The following is a 14,963-nucleotide window of genomic DNA, read 5'->3' as shown; positions in this document are numbered from 1 at the left end:
AGAGTGCCATTAGCTTCTGGGGACTCAGTAAGAGAGAAACTACAACTGTCTGAGGGAAAGTTCTGAATAATGAGAAGGACAGGGCAATGAAGTACTGCTAGGTTAGTGGAAAGTAAGTCCATCAAATGAAGACATACAAGATACTGTCCTCAGTGGTTGTGCCAAAGATACTTGTATGCTTGTTTTTAAAAATATATTATATTAAATACCTTTATTTTACTTTCAGCCAGCACCTAACCAAGTTACTTTTCATTTGCCACTGCACCGTTACTTTGCCATGTTTTTAAGTAAGGTAAGCACATGTTATAGTTTCACAGAACATGGAAATTCCCTGTTTAATGTGGTCATTCAACACAGCATTCAACAACATGCTTGCTTTTGTTTCTAGGCTGTTAAATGCCAAGAACTAGATCTGGATACTATCCTGCCAGATCAGGAGATGCTGATGAAATTAATGATTCACCCACTTCAGATTCAGGTATGGGCAGACTTTTAATCGAATATAAAAATAAGCCATATGTGACAGTAACACAAAGAGTAGTTAGGGTAACATTTTTTTTCCCTTCCTATTTCCAAAATTAAAAATGTGGCATTAGTTATCATACTCTGAGAAGCACACAGTAATAGTATTCATTATAGCTCTTCCAAAATGGTAGGAATGAATAATCCTTTGAAAACAAAATTGTAATGTGAACAGAATGGAGTGCAGGTTGATAAGAAACCCAAATCTGGAAATTCTGTATTTTAAATTGAGAGTGAGTTCTTTTTATGTTCCCTGAACAGGCAAGTCTTTCTGAGATTCACAGCAATATGTGGGTTAGAAATGGTCTACAAATTAAAGGACAGGCCATGACTTACGTGCAGTCTCATTTCTGCAATTCGATGATTGATCCTGACATTTATCTGCTGCAAGTAAGTTATGTTTCCTGAGAAGCCAAGCCAGTATTATTTACCTACCACCTATTGAATAGAATTAATTTAATAAAATTAATTTACTCTCTTTTTACAGGTCTGTGCCTCTAGACTGGACCCAGATTATTTTATTTCATCTGTTTTTGAAAGGTAGGACTAAAAGATGAATGCTCTCGTTCAGTGTTGTGCTAGCTGTTGTGCTAATTTATAGTGTGTAATAGAAAAATTGCATATCTGATCCGTATCTTCAGTGTTACATCTCTGCCCAGCCAGAACTAACACTTACCTAAGGGCTCTACTGCAAGAGGTATCTCCTGATTTTTAACAGCATTGGCTTTTGATTTACAGGGCAGTAGTGAAGCTTCAGATATTTGTTTTCTGAGCATCCTTAGGGTTTTTTAAGTTTCATACATGTTCATATGCTAGGATATTCTACCCTGAAGAAGTAGATAAGTAGAACTGCAATTGTAAGAGACACGGAATGTTTACTTTTCTGGAAAAAAGAGTCTGAACACCAATTAATATGCACTATTTTTTGTATGTTGATAAATATAAGGTGTTTTCATGTGGGGTTAATGTTACATTCCATTGATTGTTAAATAAAAACTGAAATTTAAAAAGAAGAGGGTTTTCATGTATGTTTATTTGCAGTTTGGGTTTTCATTTGGGGTTTTGTATTTCATTTTAGGTTGTTGTGAGTACTATCCTGAGTTTATCAGTACATTTCACATTGGTGTTTTAATGTTGGAGAATGTTTAATTGTTGTTTCTCACTTTACTGTTTGCTGTATAGATTTAAGGTGGTAGATCTGTTAACGATGGCATCACAGCATCAAAATACAGTTCTTGACTCAGAGCATGAAAGGTCTATGCTGGAAGGAGCCTTAACATTTTTGGTCCTTTTGTTAAGTCTTCGTTTACACTTAGGTAAGAGTCACTGCTTTAGGAGGATTTGTATGTAAATAACATTATTACACCTTCATTTATATTCAGCACTTTGTAGGTGTCTTAAAGCTGTTTAACCATATAGCAACTTAAAGCATTCAACACTCGGTTTCATCTTTGCCAGTTACTGAATTTTAATCCCTTGTGAAATAAAAATAGATATAATACATTAAAATGGAGAAAAATGGCTTTAATGGAAGTGGGTGATTTGTGTAGGTGATGACATGAAAATTTTGTATCTTTTCCAGAAAGACAGCAGTTTGAGTTTGTTCTGGTATTTTCTAATTGAGATTGTGCCTTTCATAATATTTGCACACCCTCTTTTTTCCCCCCTGTATTTTTATGGCACTGTATTATTATTTAATATTAATTTGTTTGACATATTTTTAATGTAAAATGAAAGCTGATGTGTGTTTTAAAATCATGCTATTTTAACAGCTTTTTACATTTCATTGCTCTAGGAATGACAGATGATGAGATCCTCAGAGCGGAGATGGTAGCCCAACTGTGTATGAATGACAGGACACACAGTTCATTATTGGATCTCATATCCTTGGAATATATTCCCTAATGTGCCTGAATGAGAATGACAGGTGCCTGGATAGTAGTGAGGCTTGAACAACATGTTTTTAGGTTACATCATTTAAAAACTGTGTAAAGGTGTGTTTGTATATACTTACTAGCAAAGGCATTTGCTCCAATTTTGGTTCTTCTTACAATAAATGCAATACTTTTTAATAGTTTAAATTAATTTTGATATGAAATGCTGTACTGGTCTTCAGAAGTCTTTTAGGTGTGAGGTAAAACGTGTTTTTCAGCAATGTTGTAGGAAGTTAAGCCAAGCATCTCATTTTTCTGGATTTGAGCCTTTGATTTTTGCTAAGTTTATGCCAATATAAAACGAAGGCATTCTACATTATATTGGCTTTTACTATCAATAGCTGAAAATGCAAATAATGGCAATCCTGCATGTTGCTTTGACATTAGAGTGAAGTGCATGTGTTATGGGGAAAGAAAGCAAACTCCAAGAAGTCCTTCTGCACAGGCATAGGATTCATGTCCCTGGACAGCTGACTATAAATATGCAGGTTTTCCTGCTATCACTCCTAGGCTGTGTAGGCAAATTAAGTAGCTTGTGGTTGCATAGAAGAGCTTGCCATCCAGGGATAGCCATTGAGCAAAAGTATTAGGAATATCAAGATAGGAAAGGATGAGATTGAGACTAACAAATGCATAATAAGAATTTTTAATTATTATGATATGATCTAGTAACTCAGTCAAGTATGTAAAATAAGTGGTTACTTAGAATAATTCACTTAAGTGAATGACATAACTATGTAAAATAAGGGAATCATTTATATAAGCAATCACTTATCACTGAGCAGTTTATTTACTTGTAAATGCTGCTTGTGTTTTAGGGTAATGTCAGTAGGTCAGTTAAGTATTGCTACCAAAAGTGAGAACTATGGAATCTAAGGTGCCGAATTATTTATTGTGTTTATTGATCCTGAGCTATTTGCTTGCTTTTTGTGCACTTGAATGAAAATGCAAAATATTCTCCCTATGAAGAGAGAGAAAGTGTTTGTAAAGAAAGGCAGTAACAGAAACTTTATCTACGCTCCAGGCAGTGGTTTTTATTTCTTTATATTAAGTAGTAACAGCTTGAACCAAACATGTAGCAAGTCTTACTTTAAAAAGTTTAGTGTCCTAGCTGGGAGGCTTAGATTCCCTTCAGTAACAGTTACTGTTTGTAGCAGCTGGAGCATACAGACCTCTTGTGGTAAGCACAGAGCACTGCTGAGATGTGGTCTGAAATGACTGCCTGAAAATACCGAGAGGGGAGTGAAATTCTGTGTCCTGCAACTAAATTAACTTTGCTTTCCTTAACATAAGCATTACATTCCAGAAAACCCTAATCCTAAAAGTGGTATTATTCCAGGAAGCTTAAGCTTTGAATCAGTCCTGTCAGCAGTTGCTGACTTTAAAGCCCCTGTTTTTGAACCTGGAGGTTCCATGCAACAAGGAATGTATACACCTAAAGGTATGATAATCAGTGTTCTCTTGCAACATACTCATTGCTAAGATGCCTAACCAGGTTTTGTTTGGTGTTGTACTAGTGGGCTTTTTTCCTTAAAAGACCCAAAAAGCAAACCCTACCTACCAGTTGAAAACTCCACCCCATCCTCCCCATGAAAAAGCCAAACCTACCACCCCCACCAAAACCCCACAAAACTTGCTCATTATTGTCCATTGCTTATATTTAAGAGCATTGCTAAAGACTATCAGTATAAAATTTAATTTTAATAAATTGATTTTGATCTAGAGTGAAAATGAGCTTCTCATACTAATCAAGTATTCTCAGAAAGCAAAGGAAAATGGAGAAATGAAAAATTTTCTTATTTGTGTTTTGCTGATCTACATACTTAATTATTCATGATTTAAATAAATCTGATGGATATTTAGTAGAGTCTAGAACTGCTTGCACTAGTGAAATGTCAATTGCAAAGATACTTTATTTGAACTTTTCCACCTTTTGACTATTTGAAGATACCACAATACATAATTCTTTATTTTGTGTTGCTTAACTGTATTAGTATCCTGTAACATTTTTTGCAGTCACAAGTGATTTTTCTAGAAAAAAGTTCAGGCTAGACTTTTTATAGATTATTGTTCTGAAATTCTACAATGCATACAGTGCAAAAATGGCAAGTTTCTTTCCCTGACCAGCTTGTCATCTAAATTGGACTCAACACAGCATTGGTATATCAAAGGAGAGAAATAATTTAAGAACTTAGTGTTCCATTACTGTGTCCTGTCACTGAGCAGATAAGCCTGTAGAAATCTGAAATGCTCCATGTGCAGTGGTTGTGCTGCAGGCTAATGGCAAAGCTGAAGAAGGATTAACTCCTTCCTCCCCCACACACCTCCCTTGAGAACTGGGAAGGTTAGAGACTGGCAATTTAAACCATTTGTTTTTGTGGGTTTTTTTGGTGGGAGTGGTGGTTAATGTAGGTACTAGTATTGTAATAACATGTTTGCCAGTTTTTGTACTGGAAGATTGAAGTGTCGAATTAACAACTAGTGAAGTGATTTTGTGAAACCAAAGTTCTGGGAATTGATTAATCGTGGCTCTTTGATGTGGAATTAGGCAGCTGAACACCCATATATCTAAAATAACTTAATGTTACATAAACTACATTTCCTTATATCCTGTCCGGTTTCTGGAGCTCATTACATGCTGGTCTTTTTCATAACACAGTGTGAAGGGAAAATAAATGGATTATGCTGGTTTTAGTCATAGCACTTTGTATTTAGGAAATCTAGTGTTAGATAACAGTGTCTGGAGTTTTTTGTATATAGGGTATTTTTAACTTAAGTAAACAATTTGTTCAAGAGGTAAACAGTCTTAAGTGTCTCGTGTATAGCATTGAATAATGAAGTGGTTTATAACACTATACAGATTCCCTTTTTCTTGAAGTAATAAAAGCTGAAAAATCTCCTGCAGGAATAAAAGCTGACATGGCTTTCTTTACTCTCTTAAGTGTTTATATTCTCCATAAGATTATATAGGTTTTCAAACCCTTTGCTTTTAAGAACTGTAGGCCTGTCACAGTTAAAACAAGTAATTATCAGATCAACTCCCTCTAATCCTCTAATCCCTTGTTTCCCTAAATTTGAGGGGGTGGAATCTACTTTATGTTCACAGATCCCTAGATTTTGCTTCCATTAACCATCATTTAAGAAAACAAAACCACCCAAACCAACTTCCAGAGCCAGGTTCTTTCTACACCCTGTAGATTTGTGTGCTGAAGATGAGCTGTGTGTGCATTTCCAATATTCACTGTATGGCTCACTCAGTCCTTTTTTCTCATTATGTATTAGCAGCCCAAACAAATTTGGTGTCTGTTTCAAACTGTAATACTAAATTCTGTCCAGAAACAATGTTGGAGTTTTTTTCACAGGCTAAATTTAATTCTATTTCATACACAGTGGAATACTCTGCTAAGTGTTCTCTCTCAGCAGTCTGTGAGGATATTTGTAGAACTGTTAGCCTTAGCAGGGGTTAATACATAGAGGATAGACTAGGTGTGAGTACAGACACTTGTCTTCCTGCCTGGGGAAATTAATCTCAGAAGTGTGGTAAAGCTGCTTATTTCTGCCTGTGGAAACCCTGAAGAATGTTGTAAGCACTTGTGTTGTGTTACGCCTGCTGGTGGAGCTAAAATTCTGTATCCACTGGGTTTCTTTCTTCCTTGTTTTGGGATCATTGAATCTTGCCTTCATTTTTTTCTGTTAGGAGAGCTAAACACTTCAAAACAATTCATAGAATTCATGTCTTCATTTGGCTTTAGATTGGAACTTAGTTTTGTTTTTGAATAACTTTTAAAAAGAAAAAAAAGGTCGTCAAATGGGATATTTTTATAGACTTTAGATTTTTCTGTTTGTGATTTCTCTGAACAGCCACTCCAGATGTCACTTTAGAGCTGCTAAATTAAACGGATGTAATTAAGCTTTTAATGCTGAAACAATGCATAGATACTAGTTGTAAAACAAAGGCATGTTTGTAAAGGATTGATCACATATTATTTGATACAAAGCGTGACCATTTCTGATACTGAACAAGAAATTATGTTGTTGCAACAATTTTGTTCACTACACTTAGTGGTAAAATATCATCTGCCTGCAAACAGCTCCACAGTCTTTACTTCCTACTTTCAAGAGGCTTGTGCTTATCATGTACCAAGTGAAAAATAATGTAAACCTTTTCTCACATGTACATGGAAATGAAAAAGAGCAAAACAAGATGCATACAGAAATGATGTTTTGGGGGTTGCTTAATAGTGTGTTATTTTTTTTGTTTTGAAACCAATCAAAATTCGCAAAAACTATTTTTCTATTTTGATAAACAGTGGTAATTATTAGTACAGAAAGTATTATTAGTAAGAATTATTATAAATGCCTGTAGTTTGCCAGGAGAAATTATATAATAGAATTGACATAATTAAAGCTAGTTAAGAAGAGAATCTAAAATAACTGATAAGGTCTCTAAAGAGAATGTTAACATGTAATTTCTTTCAAACAACAGCTGAAGTCTGGGATAAGGAGTTTGACCCTGTCATGGTCATACTTCGAACAGTTTACCGCAGAGATGTGCAGTCTGCAATGGACAGATACACAGCATTGTAAGTTGGATCATTTTTAGAAATGCAACATCATACTGTTGCTTGTTCCTCAACAAATTGTTTTCAGTGCCTGGTAATGCTAATCATTTTATCAGTGTTTTCAAGCCCCAGATTTGTTCTTGAGTAAATAGTCTATAAATTTGCAAACAATATCAGAATTTTGGTTATCTTAGTCTTTTACTCTTCCATAAATGTTTAAAAATACATCTGAAGGGCCAAAGACAAAGTAGTGAATGTCATCACAGATAAAATACTTAACCAAAGATATTGTTTAAAAATCATTACAACTTACTCGAAGGAGTCTTAGCTATTTTTATTTATTTTAGCCCTAGGTACACAAAGCAAAGTTTACCTATAGCAGTGGCAGGTTTCTACCTTATTGCAGTGCTTAACAGTAGTTTCAACATTTAACATTTGTTTCAACAGCTTAAAGCAAAGTGGCAAATTCCCTGGAAACCCATGGCCTCCTTACAAGAAGAGAACACCACTACACCCAAGTTACAGGGGTCTCATAAAGCTTTTGCACTGTAAAACCCTGCACATTGTGCTCTTCACACTTCTTTACAAGGTACAGTCATGATTTGCATTAAGTGCATTGGTTTACTCCCACCTTTTTTACAGAGGTTCTTAGAAGCATAATTTTTTTAAAGTTTATTTGGACTAGTTGGGTTCAGTTTTATATAATATTTTTGGTTTTGGTTTTATTTTTCAAGTCTAGTAGGAGTTTTTTTCCTACCACTTTGAATGATTATTTCATATAGATACACACACTAAGCCTGTACCCAAGTGGATGAAAGATCCTATTCTCCTTTGAGGAACACAATTAACCATCAGAGTTGCCATTCAGATTGTTCTTTCACGGTGGTTTCAGGGAGTACAGTGGCATGAGTGGTGTTCCTTTGGCTCCTATTGTAGAATTTTAAGGCATCAGCAGTGCCTGTTCAAAAATATGCAACTTTAATGGCTTTAAATTCTGAATGTCAAATGAGTGTCATAACTGCAGTTGTTTCTAACATTTCCCAAAGACATTCTGAGTCTTGATAATGTTATAGCAAATGTTTTTCAGGGCTAATTGGTGCCTTTAAGTTATGTTTGGTTTTCTTTGATGGTTGGCTGCTGTCTTCAAGAGAAGCACATCCTTTTTGAAGAGTCCATTCATCAGAAAATGGACTTTGAATCTGTACTTAGAAAGTGTTTTCAAAGCAGTGTGCTGCAGAGGCAGATGAGGAGCTATAAAAATTCCTTTGTTTGCATAGCGTTTGTCCTGGGCTGACTTTTCCTTTTGTGCTCTTTTAAGGGCTCCCAGCTTACCTAAAACTCATATTTTGTTTTGCTGTTAAATTTGTGTTGAATAGAAAATACCTGTTGTTATACAGGAAGGCTGCTGAAGGAAAGGAGAGCTTGGGACTACATAGAAGATAAATAATGTTTTGACATGGAACAAAAAAAGGAAAATATAGGGAAGGAATGCATCATCTTTTACTGTCTTCCTTGGATATCTTTGGCCACTTTTTCTCTTATTCCATTAAGAACCTTTAAGGACTTAAATCTTGAGAATCTTAGCCATGACTGGGTTGCTGTTTTAACTGGAATACCAAATACTTTTCTACCAGATTTATGGATGGTGAAAATTCATAGTGGTTGATTCTGTGGTTTGGCTTATATAATGCCCACTGTCTTTGTGAAATTTTGCCAATTCATGACAGCCTTTATTGTATCTCTTGGCTTTTGGGTCTTCCTGTGGAAGAACACTAAACTATATTTGGTGATGTTGGTCAACACGACTTTAGAATCCAAATGGTAAATTACACGTGCTCTTCATATTAACAGAATACTGAGTCCCCTTTTTGATTAAATAACTTCTATCATCTCAGATTTGGTTGGGCTTGATTAAATCAGATCCTCAGTCACTTTTTAGAAAACCTATTGTAAAACAATATTATTTTTAAGAACTTTGTCTCTCTGATGTTTCTAATGGCTTTATCAACTTAGAAAATGCATCCTTTTAAAAACCAAATAATATTTAAAACTTTACTAGGCTACACTCTAAAAATTCTAAATTGCATAGTAGCCTGTCTACAATGAAATTTTAAATTTTAACATTTAAAAAAAAATATTTTCTCACCTACGTTTTTGGTAACTTGCATTTTTTTTGTCATTTTCTTTCCTTTAATTCAAAATATTCTCAAGAGGAAAGTTGTCTTGGTTTTTAATTTTAGCAGTACTGGTTCTTCCTCTCAATGAATTGAAAGCTGTGTAAGAAAGATATGGGCATTTATTAATTTGAATATAAGGTTGCTTATTATTTGTAACTAAAAAAGATTATGTAAAGGAAGTTGTGGAGTAAATTGACATTAACCTTTGTGGTATTCCCAGTTGTGATGGCATCACTTAGAGGACTAGGACCTCGTGAGGCTTTTGGTGATTGATCACATGAAAAGGGAGGGAAGGCTTGGAGCAGCTTTTTGCTGTGACTGGCAGTAGTGGTGCCTGTGCACCTGTATCTGTGCCCTCTGGTGTTAAATCACAGCTTGAACCAGTAATAGCTTTAAGGTACAAATTTGTTGGACTGGAAAGACATAAAATCAAATTTTGCTTTTGTGGTGATGATCAAAGGTTAGGTTTTTTCTAAACCTCAAAATAATTTTTAATCAAATTTAAAAAAAACAAACAAAAAATCCACTAAAACTGAAGAGTCCAAAATGTATTATCCAGAACACTCTTTTTTTAAATTTAGATGTACTGAAGCCTTGATCTTCTGTGATGTGTCTCTTTTCCTACCTAGATATTAATGGATCATCAGAATTTATCAGAACATGTGCTTTGCATGGTTTTATACTTGATTGAGCTGGGTTTGGAAAATTCTCCTGAACAAGAATTAGATGAAGAGGTAAGAATAAATACCATAATTTTCTTCAAAATGCGAAGGTATTTTTTAATATTCAATATGCTTTAAAATTAGATTTAACCGTAGTACATAGAATAAAACATCTTTATTAACTTCTGTAGGGAACAAATAATATTTGTGAGGAGGAGTGTGGTATCTTGCTATGTTTTTCAGCAGTTTCTGTATATGTAGTCTGATAACACAGATTGATTAGACTTTTACTACTCTGTAAATTGGTACTAGAAATGGTGCAAAAAATTTTAAATCATTGAGTCTAAAAATCTCTAAATTTTCAACTGAAACCCTTATCACTGAGCATTTTATTGCCAAAGATCTGTATCTTCTAAAATACATGGGTTAGTCAGCATTTTAATTATACTTTTAATGATATTTGACTATAAAGAGCCATTCTTTTAGTGATTCCAGATTTCCTTCTATTACCATAGTTTTTTCAACTGATTAATACTTCTTTTTGACTAAGAATTTGCCACATTTTTTTCCAGAGATTAATAAAAAAAATCAGAACTATACAGAAGTCAATCTTCAATTGTACAGTTTAGGATTACTCTCTTGAGTTCCTTTTACTTCTGCTAGCTAGCACTAATGGCTGTATTTGATTATATTCAAATAAAATACTTAGACCTATGTATTTATCAGCCCTGTGGTCCTCAGGGGCCTCACATCGGTTATCAAAATTTTTAAATTAGCTTTGTTGAGGTACATAATGTCCAACATACTGTTCCTATCTCATGGAGATTATGGCCTCTGTAATACAGCTACAAAAGCAGCACACATTATTTTAATATGTAGGAGAGAGTATAGCAAGGTTTTCTTCATTGTTCTAGGAGTGTGCAGGTGGACAAGAGCGTTGCCACGATAGTTGGTTTCCAGGCAGTAACTTGGTTTCTAACATGCGTCACTTCATTAACTACGTCCGGGTGAGAGTACCAGAAACTGCTCCTGAGGTGAAGAGAGAACCACCTGCAAGTACAAGCTCTGATGGTTTAGCTTCATCACAAGTAAGTAGACACAAGTACTGGATTCTCTAGGTTAGTTTAAGTTGTTGCCTATGTTGGCATTTTCGTTATTTTGTTACTGTTTTTATTAATTCCTTAGGATATTTTTTCCTTAAATTATTTTTCTTGTATGTACCGATAGCAGAAATAGAAGTTATTTCAAATGATGCCTCCTTCCAAATGATGTATTTAATGACTTTTTTTGTCCTCAATCTACCAGAGTTCAAGGCGGAAGAGCCTCCAGAGAGAGGTAGATTTGTGTGCAGTTTGTTCTCCTAAGCAATTAACTAGCAACATGCTTTAATTGTGCTCACCTTAACGTTCAGTGGAATCTTCTAATCTTCCTAAATTTTCTTTTAATTTATATTGCAAGAGCTCATGCTTTTTTCATGTTCTTGATGGTAATCTTAGGTGGTAGACTTTTAAGCAATAAAATGCCTTTATGTTTTTAATATGTATTTGGAAATAAAAGCTTCCTATCAAATATAAAATGCCATTGGTAGCTTACTGCTTGAGCTTTGTGTTTAGGCCTGTTTGATCTTGCCAAGGTACTACTAACATTTAATAATGTAGAATAGTCTTAGCCTTCTTAAAGCTAGGTAAGTTTAACCTTATATTGCAAGTGTTTTTGAAATGATTAATAGCAATTTGTTGTTGTTATGAAAACAAAGGAATATGTAAATGGGATCCTGAAAGATATATGGCCAGTAGATGACACAATCTCTGTGTCACTGTTGGTTTTGTATCTATTGTATACAGCACTGAAGATTACTGTGTGCCAGATGTAGTGAAATACAATGGATACTTCTTTTGCATGTTCATGTCAGAAAAATAGACAAAATCTAAAGTAGGGAGATAGCATGAAATAGACTAAAACATAAAGAAGGTAGGTGAGATGATGGTCAGAATCCCATTTTTATATTTGATATCTCTTAATTGCCCAGCCTTCTGAGGAAGAGAGGGTATGATGTTAGTGTGCTGAATTTCATGTTCAAAAACCTTGAAGAAATATCCTTCTGCTGTGGATTGGGTATATGTATCCTTAATTTGGTACTGCAAACAAGAGTAATATCAGATAGATCTAAGTGGGCTCTGTCATTAATGTAACTGCACTCTTATGCTCACATGCCTGGATAGCAAATTCTGCTGGCAAACAGGCTTTTGGATCTGACCTAGTAAGCCCAGATAAAATGCACAATGTCCATGGGGATGTCTGGGCTCACCTGTGTTCACCTGTGTGACATAATGAGTTACCTTGCCCAACAGTGCTCAGTAGACTTGAATAAAGACATTTAAATGATATAAAGATAGTGAAATGATTACTATTCTGGAAAAACTAAGGAAATATTACTTGGATAACAGAATTGTAAGTTAGACTAGAGGAAAACCAGTTGTTAGTTGTTTTGGTATAGATATTTTCCTTTGATACTTGGCTTTTTATGCAGTTCCATATAACAGACAATAATACAATATGCAGGTTTAGTATTTTGCTATCCTAATTTTCAATAAATTTTGGGAGTGGAGAAGAATCTATAAGTCTCATGCTTTTCTTCCCAACTTCAAATATTTTCCATAGTTTTAGAAATGTGTGTTATTTATACTTGTATTTTTCCAAGTTAATCATGATAATTTTTTTCCCAAGAACTCAGGGACAGCTCAAGTGTTCAGTTTGGTCGCAGAGCGTAGAAAGAAATTCCAGGAGATCATCAATCGGAACAGCAGCGAGGCAAATCAGGTGGTTCGGCCCAAAACGTCGATGAAATGGTCAGCGCCTGGTGCGACTCCACAGCTAACCACAGCCATTCTAGAAGTCAAGGAGAGCATCCTGTCTTTGCTGATTAAATTGCATCACAAACTCTCAGGAAAACAGAACTCTTACTATCCCCCGTGGCTGGATGATGTGGATGTTTTAATCCACCCAGAAATTCCAAGATACTCTCACGGAGATGGAATGACGGCTGTAGAAAGAATTTTACTGAAAGCTGCTGTACAGAGCAGATTGAATAAACGTATAATTGAAGAGATATGCAGGAAGGTGACACCTCCTGTACCACCAAAAAGGATTAGTTCTGCAGAGAAGAAAACTTTGGATAAAGAAGAAAGGTAACATTAATAACAAGATAAAAGGGCAGTAGAAGCTCAGTGTATGTTGTGCATCTGTTGATTGATCTTTAGGATTTTGTATCAATTACCTACTAAAAGAGTAAGTCTTAATTCTACAGTTCTCTTTACCTGATTTGAATATACATGATTTACATAGGTACTGAGGAAGCATCTGTACCTTGCTATTTTAGATCTTTAAATTAGAAAATTTTAATAATAATTTTATGTGATATACATGCTCACCCTTTATGTTGCCATTTATAAAACTCATACATACAGAGGTGTAGAATTAAGGTTGTGTTAGCTTTTGTGCCTTAACCTGAAGATAAGTTAGAACTTTTCTGTTCATTCACATGCACACATCACACTATGATTGTTTTGGGGTTTTGTTTACTATATATGGGTTTAATAGTTCTACCTTTTTTTGCTTGTCTGACCTATTCCATTTTAAAAGTATATTTTAAATTTTTTTTCAATTCTTATTTTAAAAAAACAAAAACCCCCAAGTTTGTATTTTCTTATAATGTGGCCTGAAAACTCACATGCCAGATATCTGTTTGGGGCTGAATTTCTTTTTTCAAAAAAGTTTGGACAGTTTTGAGTTTAATTTGGGACATAATGAGTCATGAAAGTCCCCAGAATGCTAGCAGTATTGAATGCAGAGACCCTGCTTCTCTTGGGCTTTCAGCAAATGTTGTGTTGGTGTGAGAGTCCTATGGAAGAGGAATCAGTTAGGGGATGGCAACTAGAGCTGACAAAGAGGTGAAAGCTAGAAATGACAGGAGTGGTGTTGAAACTAGGATGGAAGGAGAAGCCTTGTGGTCAGTGTGTACCAGTGGAAAAAAGAGAAGGTGCCAGGGCAAGTGATCAGTTGATGTGGACAGACTCAAGCTGGCAAGTGGGGATGTTATGAAGATACATGAAGAACTGGGTTGTCAGGACAAAAATACTCAGAGTAGCAAATGAAAAACCCAGTTTTTAATGGAAGTCTCAGTGGGGAAGAATGGTGTCTTGAGAGTTGGTAGAAGGAGAATGTGGAACAGGACTGCAAATGTCTGGAGAGTATGAGAGACAAAGATTGATGTTTGGGGATGTCATAGACTCAGCAGCAAAGAGTAGTTGGCTAGATTGGGAAGAGACTGACACGTGGCTGGTGTAACAGGCTGGAACATGGGATTTGAAGGGAATGGACAGTGGATAGTGTTAGAAGGTTAGGGCATGGAAAGTGGAGAATTCAGGTCAGAATACTTAGCACAGTAGTTAAAGTAGAGAGGACAGGCTGGAATGGACAAGAAGACAATTGAGTGCTTGTTCATACAATATTTTGAAGCATTTATGAAACCAGAATATGTAGTTATGGTTCTAGAAACTTGAGTAGAAAAGTGCAGTCATCTGACTCAGTTGGTTTCTGGATTACTTTTATTTTTCTGCTATTTTTATTTGTTTTTTCATTTCAAATTTTTCATTGAAATCTCTCTGCTGTGTCCAAGGCCTACACTATACTGGAAAATAAGAATATGGCAAATATATTTAATATATTTGTATGTTACATACTTTACAAAGTAAAATTGTTTTTGTCTTGGTAGTGTTTATTTAACAGTTTAATTTTCAACATTGCTTGTAATAGTTCATTGAGTGAGAGAAATAGTCAAGGTTTAGCATGAAAAATTGCTAATCAGAAAAAGCCAAAATGAATATCTGCTTTAGATAAAACACAGCTACATCTTGGGCACCTAATCATTAACGTGGTACTCAAAAGTGCTAGATTTATGCACAGGAGAAGCAGGGCCATGGATGAAACAAGTAACTTTTCATATACTAAAGGGTAAGGTCATTCCCTCTATAAAAGGATGTGATATTTTCAAGGATCTGTGAGAAGTATGCTGAATTTTCTGTTAAGTTTGGGGGCTAAAACAAT

The 14,963-nt window shown here is 35.1% G+C and overlaps 1 protein-coding gene across 4 annotated transcripts in view; it reads left to right on the top strand.

Moving 5' to 3' along the window:
• The window catches only part of UBR3 (ubiquitin protein ligase E3 component n-recognin 3), a 103,512-nt gene that overhangs the window by 35,057 nt on the left and 53,492 nt on the right, over positions 1 to 14,963 (top strand). For 2 of the 4 annotated variants that reach the window (XM_088168047.1, XM_088168046.1), the window contains exons 12-24: positions 227 to 292; positions 389 to 478; positions 784 to 912; positions 1,010 to 1,062; positions 1,705 to 1,838; positions 2,318 to 2,405; positions 3,758 to 3,897; positions 6,943 to 7,039; positions 7,466 to 7,607; positions 9,825 to 9,929; positions 10,772 to 10,945; positions 11,163 to 11,192; positions 12,585 to 13,045. In XM_088168047.1, the coding sequence (XP_088024173.1) occupies positions 227 to 292; positions 389 to 478; positions 784 to 912; positions 1,010 to 1,062; positions 1,705 to 1,838; positions 2,318 to 2,405; positions 3,758 to 3,897; positions 6,943 to 7,039; positions 7,466 to 7,607; positions 9,825 to 9,929; positions 10,772 to 10,945; positions 11,163 to 11,192; positions 12,585 to 13,045 (1,709 nt within the window). The remainder of the gene's footprint in view (positions 1 to 226; positions 293 to 388; positions 479 to 783; positions 913 to 1,009; positions 1,063 to 1,704; positions 1,839 to 2,317; positions 2,406 to 3,757; positions 3,898 to 6,942; positions 7,040 to 7,465; positions 7,608 to 9,824; positions 9,930 to 10,771; positions 10,946 to 11,162; positions 11,193 to 12,584; positions 13,046 to 14,963) is intronic. The other 2 variants (XM_088168050.1, XM_088168048.1) reach the window with 1 other exon arrangement.

The sequence above is a fragment of the Sturnus vulgaris genome, chromosome 7 (assembly GCF_052056855.1).
Source record: "Sturnus vulgaris isolate bStuVul1 chromosome 7, bStuVul1.hap1, whole genome shotgun sequence".
Classification (NCBI taxonomy): domain Eukaryota; kingdom Metazoa; phylum Chordata; class Aves; order Passeriformes; family Sturnidae; genus Sturnus; species Sturnus vulgaris.
This window is presented reverse-complemented; position numbering and strand designations above follow the sequence as displayed.